The sequence below is a fragment of the Punica granatum genome, chromosome 1, assembly GCF_007655135.1.
Source record: "Punica granatum isolate Tunisia-2019 chromosome 1, ASM765513v2, whole genome shotgun sequence".
Classification (NCBI taxonomy): Eukaryota; Viridiplantae; Streptophyta; class Magnoliopsida; order Myrtales; family Lythraceae; genus Punica; species Punica granatum.
Window position 1 is genome coordinate 1,424,957 of NC_045127.1, and position 16,872 is coordinate 1,441,828.

At 41.4% G+C, this 16,872-nt stretch overlaps 2 protein-coding genes across 3 annotated transcripts; one reads left to right on the plus strand and one right to left on the minus strand.

The window, feature by feature from the left end:
- The first annotated feature begins 370 nt into the window (after positions 1-370).
- On the plus strand, positions 371-3,964 carry LOC116195768 (carboxy-terminal domain RNA polymerase II polypeptide A small phosphatase 1-like). Its single transcript, XM_031525107.1, has 6 exons — positions 371-1,208; positions 1,579-1,707; positions 1,859-1,979; positions 2,069-2,150; positions 3,087-3,240; positions 3,347-3,964. Exons 1-6 carry the CDS (start codon positions 864-866, stop codon positions 3,479-3,481), a joined length of 966 nt encoding a protein of 321 aa, XP_031380967.1. The 5' UTR covers positions 371-863; the 3' UTR covers positions 3,482-3,964.
- A 132-nt stretch (positions 3,965-4,096) lies between these two features.
- On the minus strand, positions 4,097-12,801 carry LOC116195754. 2 transcript variants are annotated; one of them, XM_031525093.1, is made up of 28 exons: positions 12,540-12,801; positions 12,285-12,444; positions 12,101-12,193; positions 11,908-12,022; positions 11,513-11,681; positions 10,827-11,001; positions 10,562-10,687; positions 9,940-10,446; positions 9,222-9,833; positions 8,918-8,986; positions 8,476-8,592; positions 8,142-8,384; positions 7,661-7,708; positions 7,444-7,581; positions 7,081-7,242; positions 6,921-6,983; positions 6,439-6,546; positions 6,280-6,363; positions 6,155-6,202; positions 6,010-6,084; positions 5,810-5,908; positions 5,619-5,699; positions 5,455-5,526; positions 5,255-5,299; positions 5,093-5,176; positions 4,874-4,977; positions 4,563-4,795; positions 4,097-4,452 (listed from the first exon to the last, which is right to left on the minus strand). In XM_031525093.1, the coding sequence occupies exons 1-27, from the start codon at positions 12,755-12,757 to the stop codon at positions 4,582-4,584; spliced, it is 4,029 nt and encodes a 1,342-aa protein (XP_031380953.1). In that variant the 5' UTR covers positions 12,758-12,801; the 3' UTR covers positions 4,097-4,452; positions 4,563-4,581. The 2 variants fall into 2 exon arrangements, with proteins under 2 accessions (XP_031380953.1, XP_031380945.1); XM_031525085.1 differs by having other exon boundaries at positions 4,097-4,795.
- Between the last annotated feature and the right edge of the window lie 4,071 nt (positions 12,802-16,872).

Sequence of the window (16,872 nt, forward strand, 5' to 3'; positions counted from 1 at the left end):
TCTTGGTAGGACAGACACCCTCTAACCTCATTATCTAAATAGGCCGAGATCCGATCTCTCCGTAGACATGCAAGGTTTTTCATCAAATTTTCTTTAATTATTCATTATTTTTTTTCACAATCCAACAATACAATCATTACTTTATCTCAACTATTCATTACATTTTCACAATTTTTCTTATAATTCAATATCGCAATCATTACAAACCAATTAAAATCAAAATTCAACTCTAAAACCAAACGCAATCATAATAGCCGTAATCATAATTATGGAAATTTCCTTCCATATATGATGATGATGATGATGATGATGATGATGAGTCTTACTCTTAGCAAAATATGACCAAATTGAAATTTCTCTCTTTCTTTTCTTTCCTCAAAATGAAAAAGTACTCTTCTTTTTCCAAAGAAAAAAAAGTACATGGGAGCGTTGGGGGGCGATTGGCTTTGAAAATTCGTTCGTCACATCAGTGGAAGAGGCGGCCGAAGAGAGCAAAACTACTTTGGTTCTGTTGGCCCCCTTTCGACTTCGTCGTCGCCGTCGCCGTCGTCGATCATCATCGTCTTCTTCATCCTCGTCCTCTTCGTCCTATAGGAAAGGCAGCCAACCATAATATTCGATTCTTCAGTTGTATGAATGCTGCTTTGGAACTTTTGTCCCGACAAGAAACAAGAGAGACCTGAACAAGATACGAACAAAGTCCCTTTCTTCGTCGAGGCAGAAGACGCAAATCCAATTTTGAATCACCATATTACTAATCCGTCCAAAGCACGACGAACCACCTCCTTCGTCTTCCTCCACAAGCCCACCATCATCCCCTCCCCCCCCCCCCCCCCCCCGGTTACTGTTTGCTGCCGTCTCCAATGGCGCGGCAGCATCTGGAGCGGGCGGAGGTGTACGTGCCCCGCCCTCTACAAGCCTGGAGAGCTCTGATGAATTGGCTCGCCTTCTTCTTCCAAATTTTCCTTCAGATCCTGCGGGGCACGCCGTCGCTCGCCCAGGTCCTGTCCTACCTCGGCTTCAGGCATTCGTTTCTCTCCTCTGCATCCTCTTCTCCTTCTCCTCCACCGGCGGCGGAGGCTGTTTCCTTCAAGCCCTTACCCGTGGTCGAGATTCCCCTCCAGGACTCCTTCCCTCCCGACCATATCAGCTCCTCCGGCAGTGAAGTCAGCGTCGTCGACGATGACCTCAGCTTAGACAAGCTCACGGTAATTGAACCATGGACATTCCTGGTCGCCTCTTTGCTCACTTTCTTTACTAGTGCCGTTTAAGTTGACCTGCGCTAGGAAAGCTTGAATCTTTCTGGGTTCTCCACAGATGAAGTTCATTTGCCCTGTTATTTGGATTTGCGCTATTCGGGTTAAGAAATCTAGCGTGCTATAGTCAAGTTTGTGAGGCTCATATCTGTTCTTCGTGGGGGGTTAGTTGTTTGGCCCGGATTGCTATGACTAGCAGATCTTGCATTTAAAATTTCATGCTAAGAAGTGTTCTCGTTTTTCATTTTCATCTTGGAATGAGATAATTCGAGTTGGCTTGGAGATAAGGAATCAAATCTGATTTCGTGCCTGCTTCTTGCAGGTTGTTCTCGACTTGGATGAGACTCTAGTGTGTGCGTACGATTCAACTAGCTTGCCCGAGATTGTCCGAGCTCAAGCAATAGAGGCTGGGCTCAAGTGGTTTGAGCTGGAATGTGTATCTTCTGATAAGGTCTCTCTCTCTTCTTTGTTTTGTTCGTGTCAGCATGTTATTAATTCGAGGTTATATGTTTGGAGGAAGGGCGGCTAAGATCAGTGACTTTACATGACCGAACTGAGTCCATGTTGTTAGTTTGATTTATATGATTTTTTATGATCTGAAGGAATGCGATGGCAAACCTAAGATCAATTACGTGACAGTTTATGAGCGTCCTGGTCTGCAAGAATTTCTGAAGGGGCTCGGCGAGTTTGCAAATCTCATCCTATTCACCGCTGGCCTTGAAGGTTAAAATGTTTCTTCACCATTTCATATGTTTAGCTATTCTTTTCCTGTATTTGTCTGTTGTCTTATATGGATTGTGAGTTCCATGCAGATTATGCAAGGCCACTTGTTGACAGAATAGACACGAAAAAGCTGATTAGCCAGCGCCTTTATCGCCCTTCTACAGTTAGCACGTGAGTCTTGATCTTATGCCGACGGCTTTTGCTTATTAATCGAGTAGGCATCAATCCGTCTGGCCCTAATATACCATCATCACTTGGCTTGTTATAACGCAGTAATAGATGGATGAAATCTCAGAAAGTATCAATCTGGTGATAGGCTTTTTAGATTTTCGCCATTCTGCTATCTAAATGAGTTATCAAGCAACTCCAAGTAAAAGAAACTGAGGGATTAATTTCAGTCATCACCAGGAATCATAACATGGACAGCCAAAAATGAGAGTCAAGGTTCAGAAGATTTCTGCTTATTTTGAAATAGTAAGTTAATCACTGTTTAGGGTTCACAGAAAATGGCAAGAAGTTTCATTAGCAAATCGATGTGGAAGGCTGTCCAGTTAGTTATCTAAGCTTAGCTTTTGTTGTCTTATGGACATTTTTTGCTTCACAAAATAATAAATCAGAGAGCTTGATGATGAGATCTTTCAGTACTATGAGTTCTGCTACTCTTGATTACTTTTCGCGGCTTCTTGTGCTCCACTGCTCCTAGAATAACAACATTTACCCTTTTGCTGGCGGCTTACATGCAATAACGATTGTGTCTTCTCCATTATGCTTTTTGATCTATGCCAGAATTGATTTTACCGGTTTTGCTTATAGACTAAAATGCCGGAAAGGCTAACAAAGAAGTATTTGAATTTGGATTCTCGTGATTTTGCATCTATAAGTTGGCAAAGATAAATGTACTTATGTCATGAAAACCTAATCATACCAGACTGCTGCTCATTAGATTCTCTCTTGACATGTTATGTTCGAGCTTCAAAATAAGCCCCTGCACTCTGAATAGAAATCTTTATGACCAGTTCAGTCTGTATGTGTTGCACTCATAAGTAGTTGAGAGCATTCCCTGACAAATTAGTTTATGACATCCTTGGCATTGCGGTTAAATCACAGGGAATACAGGGAGCACGTGAAGGATCTGTCTGGTCTATCGAAAGATCTCTCTCGGATTGTTCTTGTCGACAACAATCCATTCAGTTTCTTGCTGCAGCCATTGAATGGAATACCATGTGTCCCGTTTTCTGCTGGGCAGCCCCATGACGATCAGGTCAGTAAGTTCATTTCAGAAATGTAGTTATCTATGATTTTGCATAGAAATATTGAGTCCTCGTTCTGATGCCACATGGTTTACCTCTATTTTGCAAATTATAAAGCTTTTGGAAGTGCTACTTCCTCTCTTAAAGCACCTTTCTCAGCAAAAAGATGTGAGACCAGTATTGTACGAGAAGTTCCACATGCCCGAGTGGTTTCAAATGCATGGAATTCCTGCTTCTACTATCAACGTGTGAGGAGAAGGGATGTTACCGACCCTGCCAGCTGTTTATGCTACTCGCATTCTTTACGAGAGGACAGCTAACTCTTCTAGTGAGTTTCTGTACATTATGATGCAAAGAAGCAGTTAGCTAAAAGTCTCGGCATTCCTTTGAATTGGCAAAAAGGCGGTAGCTGCTTTGATCATGGATAGCTCCATGGATGAAGAATCGACCATCGGAATCTATCAGAGATGGTCGATATTCTTTTTATGTGACTTATAGTGGCATTAGGATTGATTCATGTGTGAATTTCACGAGATTTTAGAGGGTTTCATTTAGGCAGATGATTAGACGGTTTTAACATGTAATTATCGGCCTGCGTTACATGGACACAAAATGCCTATGCAGGAATCTTCTGTAATATGATAGTCGACCATATTGGTGTTCATTGTCATTTTGGAGTTTGTACAATGTACCACTCGCCACAGCTAATTCAATTAGATTTTTTCTTTTGAAACATGTTAATAGCTTGCATCAGAGTTGGGTGCTTTTGGCCACAACAAAAACAAAGTCGGGTACTTTACCTGGATCGGGAAATGAACAGTGACTGATCAAAGGGCTGTTGCCCAAGAAAGAAAGAAACAAAGAATGTATGAGTCGAGAGACGATTGCAGCATATATTGATTGGAATCATTGGATACAGCAGATGAAAGGGTTCTCAGTGGAGGCAAGTTAGTTGATCTCTCTATATTTTATCAAAATCCGTAAGATGATGAGACCTCAAACTATCCCATCCCATCGATCCCTAGCCTACATAACAATCTATATCAACTGTGTAAAATTTACATTGCCTGAGATCCAATCCAAACTATATATCTACCAACAACATTCCTAACTGTGGGCAGGCCCTCTTAAAGGGGGGCATTAATTTCTTCCTGAGGGTGTTAAATCGTAGAACACAACAGTCTTCTACTTTTGCTGCCACGCTCACTGGAGCTCGAAATTCTCTGTAGTTGTAATTGTAACTGATGTAATGTAAGATGGTAGAAAACAGATGGAAACAAGAGGTAAGCGACATTCTTCTCTAGATAGAACCTAACAAGGCGGAAAAGCATACTTTGAAGTTGTCTTGCTGGCTAGCTAGCAACTGATGACTCCTTTTCACTCGCTGTTTCCTTATCAGAAGTGCCGCTATCTACTGTCTGAGTTTGACTTGTCTGAGTCTGACTTGCCTTTGCCGGACTTGACTGTGCCGGACTTGACCGTGGAGGATTTGACTGTGCCGGACTTGACTGTGCCTGACCGGAAGTTTGTGAATCTGTGACAATTCCTAGAACTGCTAACACAGATCTGAAGGCAAGAATTTGAGATTAGGTGGTGGAGTTGAAATTCCATTATGAAAAACCCTGAAAATAGAGAGAGAGAGACCTTGGAAGTGAAGAGCGAACATTAGGTTGACTGGCATGAGTTGCCAAAGGGTCCTTTAGTACCGGTATTCTATTCAATGCATTCTCAAGCTGTGCTGGAGGCAACTGAAGGAACAAACCCACCATAACAAGGATCAGAAGTTCTTTCAACCATAACATTCCAAGTTTATACTCCATCAGGATTCAGTACAGCAAGGTAGCAAACTAAGCAATAGCCCACCTGAAGCAGTACAGCAAAAGACTGCGGCTTTGTTAATTGTGCACACTTCAAAAATCCAACCCACAACTTGGGATATTTCCATATCTGCAAAAGAAAATTGAACTAAGACTGACGAAACAAAAGCCTAATTACTCAAAATTGGCAAAGTAGGGTTAACATCACCTGCTTACTGACAAGACGAGAAAGGATATCCATTATAAAGCCCACCTGGAATATGAAATGGAGTCAACAGCAGTCTCATCGTGATTTAAGGTTGCCAGTAACACACAAAACACATTAGACAATGTGTTCAATTGAACTTGAAAAGGCAGATGGAGAAACAAGGCTGCGCACCAAAGTTGGCCCTCAGAGATAATTCTTACCAGTCCAGGAAAAGCGCCTATTGACTGTAATACTGTGCGCATGAATAACAATGGAAGAGGAATTTGTTCGACCTGCAATTTAAGGTATCACACATCTATCAAGCCACCATGAGAAAATTCAAATGAAATTAGAAAGGGACCTCGATGATCCATGTAATACAGACCAACTGATTCAAGACTTTTGCGAGAACTTGTTGGGTGAATATTTGTCTTTGCTCAAAACAAGCATTGCATGCATCTGTCACCTGCTCAAAAGAAATAAATTCCCATGAAACCACAAAGAAAATTCAGGAAATTAAAAGGAAAAAAGAAAAATAAAGGAAAAAACAGAAACAAGGAGAGGAGATTGACGAACCTTCTTCAAGGGAATTCCATCTCTGTCGGGATCAATCCCATGGATAGCAATCAAAATTTCTGCAGGACTAACTGGAGGATCGCCATGGGATGATGATCCCTGGGAAAAAAATGTTTTCAAGTCAAAAGAAAGGATATCCAGATACACCCCAGATATCTTAAAAAACAAGAAATTTTCTTGTGTATTGTCTAGAATGATACCGTTAATATGCGCATAAGTGCTGCTTGGAATTTATCAGGGGCCAGATTCACAAGACGAGGAAACATCACCAAAACCTGAAGAAGATTGAAGTTCAAGAAAGTTAAGAATGCACACAGACAAGCAAAGAAGAGAGCAGACAAGTACCTCATCTTTATGTAAGAATGGTAGTATTGGCATAAGAATCTCAACATCCTGTAATCAAAATAACCACACAGAGATCAGCCCAGTTGCTTTCCTTCTTCATAATCGTCTAAGGAAGATTAACATACCATTATTTTTGAATCATATAACTTCCTGATAGTACGTATCAATCCAGGAGAAGGGACTGTTCCATCTGTAAGGGTATGCAAAACCTGATAATAGCAGAAGAGCCGGTGAGCAATCGTTTTATAAATATGGAATTTTACAAGTGGTGTCAAATAAGAAACCTGCATGAGAAGATTTAGACTTCCGCCTGAAGCATCCGATATTATTTCAAGGAGTTCACATGAAGCACCCATAGTACGAACAAGAATTGGGATGTGACGTTGAATTGCCTGCAACGTACAGCTGATATAAGATACCAAAGAAACTGCTTAAAAATGAACAGCAACCACACTTCATTAGCAAAACGAGGTGAAATCAGAAATAAAGTAGAGGAAGAAATTGGACAAAACCAATATGAGAATTTTTATTCAAATCATCAAGTCTGGCACTCCCCCACTAAGCAAGAGGGAAAAGCAATACGCAGGACAAGAGAATACTTTCCAACTGGTGATATTATATAAATCAAATTTAAGAAATCTTCAGAGATTGCTATTTCATAATAATAGCCTTAAAACATGTTCCAAAATCTTTGACCAGTACTCCATCAGAAATGCTCGCGGGAATGGGTAATGTGAAAATTCAACTGGAACATAAATATGCATACCTCCTTAGCGGATTTTGATGCGCTTTCATATAGCATAAATATATGGCGGAAAAGAGCGTGTTTCTGTCAATCAGATTAAACAATTGTCATTAAAACAGAGGATTATTGCTGCCTTATATTTGCTAAACTAAAGAGTAAATTTAACACGACGGACACAAACCTTTGTGCAAAGTGCAAAATATAGTGACATGCATCTGTGGGCCTCAGAGACAGCATTTGACAAACTCTCTATGTTGGATGACTGGTGAGTATCAGATGAGACATCTTTAGCACTTGAATCTCCTATCAAATGCTCTTCTGGACCTCTTTCTATAACAGAATCCTGATAACCCATATGGGACAATTTACGCAAAGCCAAAGTACAGCTTCATTTTTAACTAAACAGAAACATAGAAATCTAAACACTGACTGTTGCTATAAGAACTTATATGATTGCTCCAACTTGAAAAACACTTTTAAACAAGAAATCTAAATAATAAGAGCCAAGTAATTTCTGGCAATATCCTAGCAGAAAAATCGATACCTTCAATGACTCTGCATGGGACCTTTCATTTTCCACCTTATCTGAGGCGACACTACTTGTAACAGAGAGCAATGTGTCTTTTGCAAAATCTTCTATTTGTTGAGAAATGGATGATAAAGGATAAAGCTTGTTTGCCACCTGTAAAACGTAACAATGCTTCAAAAATCGGATGAGAAAAAAGAGCAAGCAAAGAGACAATACAAAGATGCAAACTTACCAGGCGTATTGCTTTCATTCGCACCTCCTCCAAGGGGTGAATTGTGCTCTTTCAAAATGAAAGGAATAAAGACAAATAAGTATGTTTATATGTAGACATATATGTCAATGCATAGTGCACATGCAAAATTCAAATACCATAACTAACAAGAAATAGTGCTTCAAAGGGAAGAGGAATGAACAATGGCAAAGATGCAGCTTCACCAAGTCAAAGCGGTGAAATATTCCCGGGGTTGAACGAAACATAACAGAGTTTTGCATCATAAAGACATAACGATTTTATTTAATGAACTTCATGGCCTAACAAGCAATCAGTACTGAAATTACAATATGACCAAATCTAGGTTACCATCAGAATTGGCTGCAATGCACAGGAAATGACAAAATGAACAATTGATATAATTTCAAGGCAAGAAAAAAAAAATTAAGAGTCAAAAACAAAACATATGCACAATAGGTTTCATGATGAGAAATGAGAAAACCTGCAAGGCAATTTTCAAGCAAGCATCACACATAGGAGGTCGCAGCAGGATAAGACTCCAAACAGCACTAAGACCTTGAGTGACTCGATCCCCACTTTGTGACTCCTCGGGTTTGCCCGCATGATCAGGTGAACATAATTGCTCTAAGAGTTTCAAAATCGACTCTGGCAAATATGGAACTTCCGATAGCAATCTACTCAGAGATTTGTCTGATGCCGGAAATGAATCTCTTAGTGCTTCCGCCTGCAGTAATTGAAAAACAAAAAATTATGGCATCGCACTTATAAATCAATAACAGCTGCAGGAGGCCAAAAAAAGGGAAAAGAATACCTACCACATTTAGCAGGAGCATTTCATACGCAGATGCAGCAGTTGTAGAAGAAAAGAAGTCCTTTTCTACTTCCGACTCTCCAAATAACCTGTAGAGGAGACGTAAAGTCAACTCATGTCCCTGAACATGATAAAAGCTCGAGTCAGCAGTTTGAATTTCCTAAGACTCTGGCTAGGGAAGTAGTATATGTTACTTTAATATTGACCACATACTAGCAAGAAAATCTTAGAGAAACTCTTTCATATATCGTGCATCTAGCCACTAGATTTTCTCTTTTGTATCTCATTGTATTGACTAATATATTCATTCCTCTGGCAGAACTCGAAAAGTTAAAAGTTACAAAAAATATGTCTATGTAACCCCATGAGAAAGCTTTTGTCCAGCAAGGGCTCACAAATCCAAAGGAAGTATTCAGATAACCAACTTTAAGGATTATATCAGTTACCTCAAGATTCACATAATCTGAGACAATATGTTGGTGCAAACGTTTCCAGGGTTCCAACTCTGAAGGAAACTGCAAATACATAGAGATCTTATTTTAGGCAACTTAAGGGCAAAAATACTGGCCTTAGGACTACGAAGATATTTTGAAAAAGTATCAATGGATTAGTTTCTTTGCATATCAAAATCGAAGCATTTAATTACAAAGCATGATTATATAATGCTGAACATACTCTGTGTTGCTGAGAGTGAACAAACTTAGAAATTAAAAGCAAAACCAGGGTCCTCCAAAAACTAAGAATTAGTACCTCAACCCCTATATAAGAAAGCAAAGAAGATCGAACTTCTGAACCCCCAGCGACTTCAACATCTTTATATGCCTCAATGATGCGGGCAAAAGCCAACTTCTGCAAATGATCTTTCTGATCATCTGGCAGTTCGACAACAGGTGCTGACAACTTGGGAAGAACAACATGATAAGATAATCCAGCAGATTTAATGGGAGAGGACACTGACATATTCCCGTCCATAGTAATGGGTTTTGGACTAAGTTCCTCAGACCTATCATTTGAAAGTGATGGAAGCATTTCAACAGGTGATTTCGCAATCAGACTAGTTTCCTGTTCTTGACTGTTAGCTTCTGCATCTGTGGATGCTAATGAGGAAGCAGCTGCTGATTCTGATTGCCCATCAGTGTGGGTAGAAGCAGCAAGACCAGGAATCTCACTTTCTATATCCTCCAATTCACGGTGCTTATCAGCTGAGGTAGTAACAATGTCTTTTCCTATACCTGTTGAAACATCAGAAGAAGATGGTAAAGCAGCCGGCCATGCAGAACTTTCAGCTCCATGAATATTCTCAGTATCAACCATTTGCATTTCATCAACAGCCACCACATCATCATCTTCTTTTGGTAATTCCTGCAATTTAGAGTAAAAGGTAAATTACCTCATATGTCAAAAACAAAAGGGTATAAATGTCTACACGTATGTGATGGAGCTCAAGGAACAAATGTAGCTCTCCTACCACATAATCATTAGGCACAGTCTGCTGAGCACCTAACAAGGAAGCAATCTGCGGAAATGCACTGGAAAGTGAGAAAATATCTTTTGAGGTCTCTTCTTCATCAGATGTAGGCCGTTCAGAGGGAAGACGACGCATATTAGCCATTACCACCTCCGCAAGCAAGTCCGCGGAGATACTTGAAATAAGAATCTCTAATGATCCAGCAGCTTTCTCCCCTTGTGCAACGAGGGCCCCAAACATGGCCACAAGTTGCTGTACAGGACCAGAATCACCTTCCAACCTGGACGGGGAAGGCTGGCTCGAGGAATGTTCTTCCTGAAAGACACTACTCTTCCTCTTCAACTCATTACTTGATTCCTCGGAGATACTTGGACTCGGCCTGGCACGTTTACCAGGAGTGTTATCGTCAGAAGCTTGATCGCAGCGGTCCTCCACTTCCAATCTTTTTCTCCCCTTCACACCATGGGCCGAAACAGAATCAATGGCTTTCACGGCAGATTTTTCATCCTGCAAATACGAGTCATACATTAAGAAATTTCAAACAAAAACATTTGCCGCCTGTTCTTGTGTGTCAGTATAATTACAAGTATGTATTTGGAATGAGAGAATAAAGAATAGCTACAGTAGTCATAAGAGAGCTGTCTTTCCCCTCTGCACTTCCATTTATTTTGTAATCTTGGTCGAGGGATTGCTTGGTCAAGCCTCCATCTTCAATCTCTCTCAAGGCAGAATTTAGACGATCGCGCCACTGAAGAAATCAGAAACTTAAAACAGTGAGTAGTATGTCTGAGAATAAAGGTCGGTGTCTACTTAACTAGCAAAAGGAGAATAAAAATAATATTTAGTTTCTGAGAAATTAAAAGTGAATACTCAAGGAAAAGAAGTACCGGTGCAGCACCAGGGTGTTTGCTTTCTAAACAGGAAAGGAAAGCATTTTTTAGGGCATGGCGCGCTCCATAGATATGCACACCGTTCACGACATGGCTAATAGAATCTAGACCAAGAAGAACTGGTAAAATACGTCCATAGAATGCAGGCCTTTTCTTTGCAACTGCAGAGACACTGATGAAAGTAATAACAATTTGTAATGAGGAACAAATTCAGCAAAGGTAAACCAGTATGGCATGAAAATAGAACATTCAGCAAGCACCCCCTAAAGTTGATTGAGGCCACTATGAAAAGGCAGAATCGCTTTGCCTCGTAGCACATAGCAATAGCATAATATTACTGATGTCTCAATAAACCTTAATCTCCGGAAAGATCCTAACATATTTAACTAAAATTCCTTCTATTTTCCTTTGAATATTGAATATTAAAAACAATATATTAAAGATAAACTAATACTGAATGGGAAAAGTGATGTACAATATAAGCTGAGCAGCATAAGCCACCAAATACATAAACTTTTATTCAACTTTTAATTTAATTCCTAAAAATTCGTTGGCATAAAAATGCTCCCTTCTAGGGGCAGGGTTTAGTTTAACTATTCATATATGATGTATAATGCAAGATATCAGCACACTCTTTGGCTCCAAAAAGATTGCAACGGAAATGTAGAGTAAGGAGTACTGACCTATTTATAAGCACAATGATCGTTAAGCTACTGAGGGACTTCACTTTTGGAAACCGTAGCTGATCGAGCATTTTGCCTAGACTGTGACTAGCTTCTTGTGACAAACTCCCAACACTGAGTAGAGGATGACCTCCACGAAGCCAAGATATGTTAAAAGCAGCCAAGTCTCCTGCAACAGATGATGAAGCCCTGTAAATAGTCAGTTGTAGAGTCCCCTACCAACCAGATAAGCTAAGAGTTATGGAGTCTCCTACAATTAGATGATCAAGTAACATAAGAAGCATAATCTTCTCAATGCCAGTATAACCAAAACTAAAAACAGATAGGGCGTGGTTCTCTTTCAAAATTGATGAAATTTCCCCCGCCGAGCAAAATGAGCTTGAAGCAAACATTACCTCCTAAGCGTTGATGAGAAGGGGGCTCCGAAGTGCCACTTGGGTCAGGCGTGTAAAGAAGAACGATTGCTTCAACAAACTTCAGTGCCATCAATTTGACTCCATCACTTCCCGGCTTGAGAACATGTTAACGACATGAGTCAGCAAACAAACACCAAATTTCAACCTTCAGCTACTAGAGATCAGAACGTACCTGGAAAGCAATTGAATAAATTTTCTCCTTAAAGTTCAACATCCAAGCCCACGAGGACTCAAGGGAATCATCCAGTTCACTAGAGTATAGACCCTGAAATGACAAGAAACATAAAAAAACTATCTTTCACAGATAATCAAGAAACAGGCCTCAAAGATAATGTAACATCGACACAAGAACCAACCTGCAGTGCAATTTTCTCGAAGGTGCAACGGAACAAGTCGATTCCACTAGCAATTGCCTGTCGGACAACAGGAGGAGATTCATCTTTCAGGACAGAAATCAAAGCAGGCACTATCTCCGGCAGAAACTCCGGCTGCTTCATCCCAATCTCACCAGCCACTCTGCAATTCAGACAGACAAAAAAATCAGAAACCACTCTACAGCTCCAGGAGAATCAAGAAGGAACGGGTGGCACCGGGGATTTAGCGAATCTCACTTGATGATGAACTTGCGGACGGGGCTAAAGCGGTCAGAGAGGAGGTCCAGTAGCTGTGGCAGAAACTCGGCGAGCAAAACGGGGTCGTCCTGGAGCAAATCGTCCTTCACTTGGCGGAGGTGGTCGAGCTTCGACGGGATGTCAGAGGCGACCTTGGCGGAGCTCAGGGGCCGCGCGAGGCGCTCCCTCGGGGTGGCGGAGCGCACCATGGCCACCATTGTGGAAGATGGCGGGATTTGAAACGGGGGGGGGGGGGGGGGGGGTGGTGGGTTTTGTGAGGTCGGAGAAAGAGATCCGACTGTGGGTTGTAATTTCGGTTCTTCACAGAATCTCAGCCCCGGTGCGGCGGGGCCCCGACCGGAACTAACGGGGCGGTGGGTGGGTTTTGTTAATTTTGCTGCTTGACGTGGGTTAGGTTATATTGATTGTGTTTTTGAATTATGAGAAAAATTATGAAAAATTAATAAATAGTTGAGAGAAAATAACGATTATGTTGTTGAATTTTGAAAAAAGTAATGAATAGTTTAGACAAAGTAATTATTAGTTGAAAGAAAATAATGATTGTACTATTAAATTGAATATAAGTTAAGTTAAATGGAATAGAGTTAAAATTAAAATTAAAATCGATTTTTGAAACCAAATAAATAATTTAGAGAAAATAATTATGGATATGCTCTCTCTTGTTTCTATATATTTTCCTGCTTGCGTATGGTTTGGTCAAACCTAGCCAAACCTTTAAATCTTGACTAGTAAAGTGACCAAAATTACCCCGAAAATATTTCCCGCAATGATAATGATGCGTCGATAACATTCCAAAATATAAAGAATGAGATATCAAAAGAGTAAATAGATAATTTTGTCCATGACTTTCGCAAGTTGTATCAATTTTGTCCATGACTTTCGCAAATTGCATCAATTTTGTCCATAACTAGTGCAACATAAGTCCCTGAGTTTTAGTGTGATATCATATCGATCCCCAACTACATCAATTTAATCATTATGGCAAAGGACAGACGGCATTATCGTTCCATTAATTTGTTCAGGGACTGAATTGATGTAACGCATTATTGATGTAACTCTAAATTATCATATTCTTCCTCTGCCTTCTCTCTCTCTATCTTTTCTCTCTCTTTTCGTCTCCCATTCTCTTTCATCTCACAGTCCCACTGCAAAAGAATTTCCTCTCCTCTGTCTTCCTCTTTCTCTTCCTCTTCTTGTGTAAGTTTCCATTTCTCGCTCAGCTTCTCTCCACTTTGCCCTTGCAGTAAACCCAGCTACTTTCCAACCCCCACTCTGTACCATTTTTCTTCGAAAAGAGAAGGAACCATTCCCTTATCTCAACCATCCATGCCAACTCATTCCCCTTCCATAGATGGAGTTTCAAGGCTTGCTCAGTTACCTCTCCCTCCAATCCCCGGAAATCCACCTTCAACACTGCCCAGATTGTGGGCCCCTTTAGAAGAGGCGCCAAGAGCTTCCTAACAAACAGGTTATACCATGAGTTGAGCAGAGTTGACGAAATGAGATTGTTCCAAGAGGCATCGTCCATCCAAATGGGCTCAAGTTTCACAAACTTCCAGGAACACCCCGTCATTGACAAACTCAAGACTCTACTATGGGTCATTCGCTCCATCCCCTCTCCTCCCATCAATCAGAAACATCGCGGGGCTATTCTTTTTCTTTTTCTTCATCAGCGTTGCCTTCGACAAGCTGTGGACCTCTAGGAAGAAAAAGAATAGCAGCTTCGGGGCTGGGGATGGCAGTCGTGGTGCCGCGTGGCTGCAAGTGCCCACGTGCTTTTCCAACTTCTTGGAAAAGGATTTGTAGAGGAAAAAGTCAGTGGAGTGATTTAGCACAAGGACCAAATTGATGTTACAATTTCCACCATTTAACACCGTCAGCATTCATGCTTAACAGCAAGACCAAATTGATGTGGTAGGGGACAAAACTGATGTTGCATTGGGACCTGATCAATGCACCTACATCAGATAAGGACTAAATTGATGCAACTTGCGAAAGTTATGGATGAATATGATGCAACTTGTGAAAGTCAGGGACGAAATTGATGTAACGATGACCAAATTAATGTAACAGTGCAAAAGTAGAGGATCAAATTGATGTAACAGTATAAAAGTCAAGGATGAAATTAATGTAACCAAAAAGTCAGGGACGAAATTGATATAACTTGCGAAAGTCATGGATGAAATTGCGCATTTACTCGATATCAAAACAATAGATTGTCTTTTGTTTGATATTGTGCTTAGTTTGCCTCCAAATTTAAATATGTCAATTCATAACTTTTTTTTCTTGATTTTGGTACTTTCTAATCCAAAAAATATAACTTTCAGAGCAATGTCATCTTGATTTTTTGTATGCCAAGTGATGTGAAATAAAATTATCACGACTTACTCTTCTCTTGTTGTTCCCTAATCCCGAGATCTTCAACTGGTTCACCCGCTAATTTCTCGTGTCTCCCTCTAATTAATAGAACACTTGATTCCACAGAAACGAGCGTTAGTGGGGCCCAAGGCTGATCCCTAGAAAACCCCCCTCCAACGTTCAAGTGAGAACTTCTATCAAATCAACAAGATTTTTTCTGGGAAAATATGCACTTACTTTGAACAGTGAGCGGATTCTCTATTTATAAGCGTCTAACTTACATCATTCGGTACAAGGATGGGCCACTATCCCCATCTCTCCCTTGTGTACGAGTCTTTTTGGGCCTTGCAATGCCCAAGGCCCATATTGGTTGGCAGAGACCCGTTGGTATTTGGTGGTCATGGGTCAATGTTTTAGTCCGAGGGCCAAGTTGATCGCCGCAGCTGGGGGCAAGAGCTGTTGATCTCTTCGACCTTCGAGCCAACGAGAACATAGAGCCTTTGAGGCATTAGGGCCTGCGAGGCCCTCCCGCCTTCGTGGTCTTCGGGGTCACGAGATCCTTGAGCCCTTGAGGGGCTCCATCCTTCAGGGTTCGAGCCCATCGAGGCCTCCTAGCCTTCGAGGTTTTTTGGGGTCACGAGGCCCCGAGCCCATGAGAGGCTCGATCCTTTAGGTTTCCAACCCTACAAGGCCCTCCCGCCCTCAAGGGAGCCGCACCTCCAAAGGGTTCGAGCCACTGGAGTCCACGAGCATCGAAGGGTCCCAAGCCTTCGAGGCCCTTGAGTTCTCAATGCTTGTCAACCCCTCATAGGTGCCCGTCCACGGGCTCCACGCCAACACCTTCGAGGTCATTTGGGTTTGAACATAGGGCGTTCTCAGGAATAGTCGTTCCTTGATATCGTCATTGCGGTATAATTATCTTCAGATAATGACGTTAGTCCATGTTAACATATCACCAAGAAAACCCGTATTTTACGCTGTCAAAACAAGGATGGCACTACACAATTTCGAGGTAACCAATCTAGTTTTAGTGTGGCTCAATCTGAAGAGCAAGCACATATAGATGCATGCCAAACATGCATATCACTCTCCAAAGCTACAATTGATCTTCTGATTGATTGAGAAGAGATGCACGTAAATGTATATCTGGTCAGTTAGGTCCTTTACATCAGCCGGCAACAGTGCCTCAATATCATGCTGGTCCTGCACATGGTCCTTTGACAAAGGAGCTTGACGGTTGTTAAATATATATAGAACTCAATAGATTAGGGTCTTAAATGTAAATAGTCTTTAGTTTCTATTCTTTGTGTAAATAACTCATTGAGGTATATAATGTACGATGATCCCACGCGACTTCTTTTCTCCCAATTTCTGTGTTTTCATGGTATCAGAGCTAGGGTTGGGGAAAATTGATCGTCCCAGCTGGAACTTCCGATTGGAGAGCTAGAGGTCCCGTCTGCTTCTGATTAGAGGGCTGGAGCTGGAGGTTCCGTTTCTCTGTTGTTTCTGCCAGTCCGTGGGGTTCCAATCGTCTCAGGTGGTCGCACAGTCGTTTCCGTCTCAGGTGGTCGCACAGTCATTTCCGTCTCAGGTGGTTCGTCGCCCAGTCGTCTCAGGTGGTCGCTCAGTCGTTTCCGTCTCAGGTGGTCACCAGTTCGTCATCTGATGTGGTCACCCAGTCATCTCCATCTGGGTCTGCTGCTATCTGGGTCTGCAGCCGTCTGGGTCTGCTGCCGTGGACCTACTGTCTTCATCTCCACCGTCTAGTTCCTTTTTCACTTTCTTCAGCTATTGGCTCTTTGCTGATTTCCTCAACTACTGGTTTATTTTGAGCCCACTGTTACTGTCTCAGTTGTTGCTTGCTTGAGCTACTGGTCTTCTGTTTCTCTGCTGGATTTGGTTCGGTTTGGTTAGTATATCATAGCTACTGGTTTCGTTTCTCTGCTGCTTTTGG